Source organism: Crocodylus porosus, unplaced genomic scaffold (genome assembly GCF_001723895.1).
Source record: "Crocodylus porosus isolate Cpor-Errol unplaced genomic scaffold, CroPor_comp1, whole genome shotgun sequence".
Classification (NCBI taxonomy): Eukaryota; Metazoa; Chordata; order Crocodylia; family Crocodylidae; genus Crocodylus; species Crocodylus porosus.
Genome location: NW_017728931.1, coordinates 91,070,728 through 91,076,727, shown reverse-complemented (window position 1 = coordinate 91,076,727; position 6,000 = coordinate 91,070,728). Strand labels below are relative to the sequence as shown.

The window sequence follows — 6,000 nt, the reverse complement described above, 5'->3', positions numbered from 1 at the left end:
GCCTGTACCGGGTCGAGTACCCGTCGGACTATTAGGCCTGTGTTTCCCCGAGGACACAGGGCCAAGTCAGTCCCTTCTCGGGGTGGTGGCGGCACGTTACCCCCAGACTAGCGAGTATGCTCTGGGAGAGGGATCGGCCAAGCATAAGGCGCCCCTAGGGAGGCATTTGGAGTCTGGGAGGTGGTCTGGTGCAGGGAGGTGGGTGGCTCAACGCAGGAGCGCCCCCTACTGGCCCGCCACAGGCTGTGTACACAGAGGCCCAAGGGAGAGGCCAGAAATGGCCTATTGAGAGAGGCTGGGTATACAGGGGCCTAGAGAAGACACAGGTCAGCATGAAAAGAAGTGGCTTAAAGTCTGTGGGCCTACAGAGGGATTAGGTAAACCCCAGAATAGAACTGTTGAGAGAATAGGTGACCAAGGAAAGGCCTGGTGAAACCTAGGGAGTAGGGCTGACCCTGGAGGGGTCTGTGGAGGGGCTTAGCTGAGCTTAGCGAAGTAAAGGGCTGCTTTGGGCAAGATCTGTGGGGCTCCAGGCAATCCTGGTATGATTTATGGAAGGGCCCAGGCATGGACCCCTATCAAGTGAGGGAGTCGGCTGTTTGTAGATTGACCCAGCGTTCTCGACTGACCCAAGCTGGAGCCAGGAGCTAAGTGGCTGAAGGGCAAGTATGCCCACCATGAGGGTTTCAGAACCAGGGGTCTGGGGTCCTAACTGGATGGAGAGTGGGACCAGGCTCAAGTGACTGAAGGTCTCTCCATAGGGGAGACCACTGGCGAGAGAGTAGGGGGATCAGTCGGCAAGCAGTCTGGAATGACGGAGGCTGAAGCTCAGACCCCTGATGTGAGGTATCCTGTAAGGGTCTGAGAAAGAGTTGGAGTTGCTGACTGAGGGTTATGTTATAAGGTGGAGGTTGGGACAGAGTTCCCAAGAGTGAGCAACCCAGGAAAAACATCAAGAAGTCTAGAGAGGGAGGTGAAAGACTGGGGCAGGGAGGCCTGTAGTGGTCCTGCGTAAGATAGAAAACTGTATCCTCCTGGCATTGGATGGTGTGGTGGGGATTCCTGTGGTGGGGCAGTCTCCAGGAAATGTCACACCTGCGCCTCTACAGTGAAAGGTGAGGATGGGGCTCCATAAAGCCTCAGCCCCTGCTGCTTTATGGCTACTCCATGGAGGGGAAAGGCTAAGGGGGCATACCCTGAAAGAAAAGCAACAGGTTTGGGTGACAGCACAGGGGCCAGGAGGGCCCAAGACCCAGCACCTGAGAGAGTGGGGTCAGGACCAGGAGTGTGAGAGAGGAAGCCTGAAGGCCTGTATGGAGTAGGGCCAAGGGGGCCTGAAGGGCCATACAAAGTAGGCCAGAGTGCCTGTAGCCCAGGGTGGAGTGAGAATGAGTGTGACCCAGGAAAAGGGGCAGCATGAGTGTGATCCAATTATGAGGGCATGCGTAGGAGGCCCAACACATGGACAGAGTCTGGCCCTGGAGAGGGCTAAGTGAGTGTCAGCTGTTTGGAGACCATCTGTGAGGCATGGAACATGGTAAAGGGAAGGTTGGAGCCATGTATTTTGCTATTGGCATCAAGGCTTAGAATGGGCAGCCTCCCACTTGCATCAAATTGTATGCAACAGCAAAGGTGTGGCAAGAGAGGCAAGACAGACTGCCTTAGACAGGTGGGTGGGCTGATGTCGAGGTCGGCTAGGGACGGCCCCCTGTCATACAACTCATCAGGGTTCTTCATCTCAGACTTACCTAAGGTGGGTGGTGGCCAGATGCAGGGTGGGAGTGGGGCACTGCCTGGACTTCTGCTTCTGTATGCTTGAGGGCTGGGGGCTCTGGGGGGCTGCCCTAGGACTCCACTGCCACCAACAGAAGGAAACTTACTAGATCTTTAAAACCCCCTGAAAGCTGCCTCTGAAGCCCAAGCACACAGAAGAAGGGGTCCAGGCAGCCCACCTCACCTTCATCCCCCAGTCTGGGATGCATCAAACCCTGGTCAGTTTCCAGGAATTTGAAGTACATTGATGAGTGGCTTGGGGAAAGTTTGGCTTAAAATTTGCAAAAGCTCTGGCGTTTCTTGAAGTACCCAGCTCCCCAGGAACCCAGAAGGTAAGGTCCAGGCATTCCCCAGCTCTACACACACACACTCCTAACTTTTTCCCTTTGTAGAACTTTACTTTTTCTTGCCACACTTTCCTTTTTTCTTAACAGAAAATTCCAGGTTGGGGATAGAGATATGGAGACAAGTATTAATATTTGCATTTAATATTAATATTTACATTTACCGGTATGTGGAAAAAAATTGAAAAGACTTACCCTAAGAGCTTGGGGAAAGATCTTATTGCAAAACTAATAAGCATGATCAAGGAAAATATTGTTCTAAAAATATATATTCAGGTTAAGTTCCCATGCACAGTAGCATTACATAGATTCCAGTAAAGTGCAGGAATGCATCTTCAGTGAACTCTGTGAGAACGGGAACCAGAAAATTGTAATCAGGCTTAGTACTCAGTACTACCCCATAGTAGCGGTTCCATGGCACTGCAATGCCAGAAAGGTGACATGGAACCCTCAGCAGTGTATGATGCAGACACTTCTGACCCAGGACAACTGGGAATTGGCTCCCAGCCAGTGACATTCTTGGAATGGTTTAGCTGTTATGTCTGTTTGCACCTGTAGTAGCAATGTGTACTGATGGAGGGGGGCAAGGCAGTCTTTTTCTCTCCTGGAGAGCACCATGTCCATTGTTAATATCCTACTAAGGTTTCTTTAATTTAGGAATCAAATGCATGTTTGCTTTTCATTAACCAACAGATACCAGAGTAGTTAATCCTTTCTCAGTATTTATCCTGTAAGTCTGAATGCTGCAGGAATTCTTCCATGCATTTTTCAAACTTGTCAGTCCTGCCTAATGGCCTTGCAGCATTGTCATTGTCCTTTCTCATTTGTTTTGCATTGCCTTTATCCTTGCCCAAAAATTTTTGCCGGCCTCCCTGTTGTATTCTAGGTGCTGAGCTTTCTTAATATCCTCTCTCCAGTTTCTTTCTCAGAGAAAAGAGAGGAAAAGTATTGTCTTAGGGATAATTGTCCAGTATGATCAAGGGACTGATTCATAAACATCACTGAAGTTCACTAAAGGTGTTTATTTTCTATAAAATACTTTTTATTGATATCATGCCCAACTTGTTAAACCATTTATAGTCACAAATTTATTTTATATAATTTATTTTTTTTAATGTCTTTCAGTAAAATTTCCTCATTGATACATTTTTGTAAAAGGATGAAATTGTATATAACTAAGTAATTGTATTGAATAGACATTTATTTTGCTTTAGAGCAAAAAATAAGTATTGATTATACATTATAAAGGCGGCGTCCTCAGCTCCATTATATGTTGAACAACCCGAGGAAACGGAGACAAATATAACAGATGCTACTGAATTGTATGAAGACAACCAGGTTCTTGGCCGTTCAAAAGCGATTGCAACAAAAACCAAAGAGATTGAACAGGTGAGCCTTTTAGCTTTCTTTTTGGCAGTGATGTCATGCATGTATGATGGCTTTCTGAGCAATATAGCTGGCGTGCTTGGATATAACTTTTTTCCCCTTACAGAACAATATTACATTTTTTGACCACGCTTTTTTTCTAAACAGAAAATTCCAGGTTGGGGATACAGATGAGGAAACAAGTATTAATATTTGCATTTAATATTAATATTTATATATTTACAGGTATGTGGAAAAAAAATGAAAAGACTTGCCCTAAGAGCCTACAAAAGTAATAAGCATGATCAAGCTACTGTTCTAAAAATATAATCAGGTTAAGTGGCTGTTTTCAGAGCATTATTTCATATTCAGACAATATTATATATAGTGGATTAAAAGCTTATTACAGATTTAGTTAGTTTTTATATTAAAGCAAGCTGAATGCACTTTCATACTGAATTTAAACTGTTAATAGTTGTCTTAAAAAGATGAAAAAATCTTACCTCTTGAGTAGCAGTCTTCTAAAAATAAGCTTTGGTTGGCAGTATTTCATATCTGAATAGCATAGGAAAATGCCTACTTAACTCATTGTTAAATTAGTTTGGAGTTGTATTCTTTTCTGTTTCCTTTTGAGTCCTTTATACAATACACAATGCTTTAATCCAAAGAAATGTTTCTCTTATTACTAGCCCCTTCTCTTAGTATTGATGAGTGGTCTTTGAAGATATTTAATAGAAGTTTATTGTTCTATCTATTAACCTATGACACTACTACATCACATTAAGGAAAAGATGCACCCAGCACACTAATTTTCATTTGTCTTGAAAGATTAAGCAAAGCACCATATTTCAACGTCTGTCAGAAACTGTTGTCAAGAAAACATTTCAAAAGGAGCTTTTCTAGTTAAAATTTCCATTACATTCTGATGGTTACAGATAGTAGTTTTGACTTTTCGGGTCTATTTTATACTGACTTTGCTTTAATATGTTGGCAAAATATGAGGTTTAGGTAGAAAGCTTATTATGAAAAAGATGAATTATCTGACAGCAGTAGCTTTGAGAAAACAGCCCTCTTTTGTCCTCAGTCCTTTTGAGTTTTTTATAGTAAGCCATTTTTCATCATCATTTTCAGTAGATTTCATTTCTATATGCCCATTGTTTGCTTGTCTCCATTGGTATTGGTATCATTTGCATCTACAGCATTGGAAAATAGAGGACTGTCTTTCACTGACAGTCTTCTGTTGTCTTCTGTTTTGGTTTTGATTTTGTGTACTTTATTTCCTTCATCTTCAGACTTGGGTCAGAGGGAGTTAATAAATTTTCCTTCATTGATTGCTGTAAGCGGGTGGAGTCATTGTCATAAACTCTACATACCTTGTCCCTGCATGACACAGAAACAAAGTAAAATTTTTCAGTGGGTAGAAAAATGGTAAGCTGCCTTCATGGCCACATGTTCACAGAAGAACTGGCAGATGTTGGGTATTTTCAGCTTTTGTGTGGTGGAACTTGACCACCTTTTCTCTGAAAACCTCAAGTATCAAATGTTTTCAGGGGTTGGAAAAATGAAAATAAAGTGTAAAAGGAAAAGTGGCTTCTTGATTCACTCTCAGTCCAGGTAGGGAGGAAGAGAAACTGCCTATGTCTTATGACAAAGAATGGTGTTGACACCAAAGATTGTATTTGTACTGAGGACTCCTTTACCCTGTTCTCCTCCCTGCCTCCCCTTTATAAATCTTTGTTTGAAAGAAGCAATTTTGTGTGGAGTGTGGGCAGTTGGGAAGAAGCTACTTTGTGTTAATTTTCTTGCATTTGGTTCTGTGCCTGAAGGAAGCTGTGTCATGCCTATTTTGCTTTCCTCTAGCTGAGACTAGAATGTATTTTCATCTTTTGGGGATCTGACTTGGAGGCTGAGACCAAACCATCAGGGGAGGCCAAAGGTCCCATTAGAGATTAAAATCATGTACAGAGCTGTGCCATGCTGCCACACTGGATGTTCTACTACTACCCTTTCAAGAACAAGGAGTTCAGTCGTGAAAAATATTATTTAATCAGTGTACTTGATGAAAACTTCCCAGCTCTTTGCAAGGGAAATTAATTTTTAGGCCCTAATGTGCTTAGCAGCTGTCAATGTTTACTGTAAATCATAATAAATTGCATGGTTGTGCTTAATTTCTTTTGGTTGTGGAAATCTATAAATATTTATATTTTAATTTAGGGTATGATGCTAGATTATAAATTCTTTGTGGGACTGTCATTTGTTATATGTTTGTGCAGAGCCTAGGGCAATGAGATGAGCTAAAGCTAATGTAAAATAATTAGTTCTCTGTTTACTGCCCTCTCCCCTCTCCCCAAACTATAGACTGTGGGACAGGTTCTCAGCTTTTTATTAGTTGTCATTGTTCCATTGAATTCATTGGTGCATTGACTGTTTATATCAGCTGAGGATCTTCCCCTAGCCCTTACAAATATGATTGTCAAGATTGAAACTTTGAGGCTTCAAAATAAATGTCCCGTTCAGA

General features: G+C 42.8%; 1 protein-coding gene across 5 annotated transcripts in view; it reads left to right on the top strand.

Annotated features, from left to right (window-relative positions):
• Positions 1–6,000, top strand: part of PPHLN1 (periphilin 1) — a 118,424-nt gene that overhangs the window by 67,340 nt on the left and 45,084 nt on the right. For 4 of the 5 annotated variants that reach the window (XM_019543367.1, XM_019543366.1, XM_019543362.1 and 1 more), the window contains one exon: positions 3,366–3,506. The exons of the other annotated variant lie outside the window; for it this stretch is intronic. In XM_019543367.1, the coding sequence (XP_019398912.1) occupies positions 3,366–3,506 (141 nt within the window). The remainder of the gene's footprint in view (positions 1–3,365; positions 3,507–6,000) is intronic. 5 annotated transcript variants of the gene reach the window in all.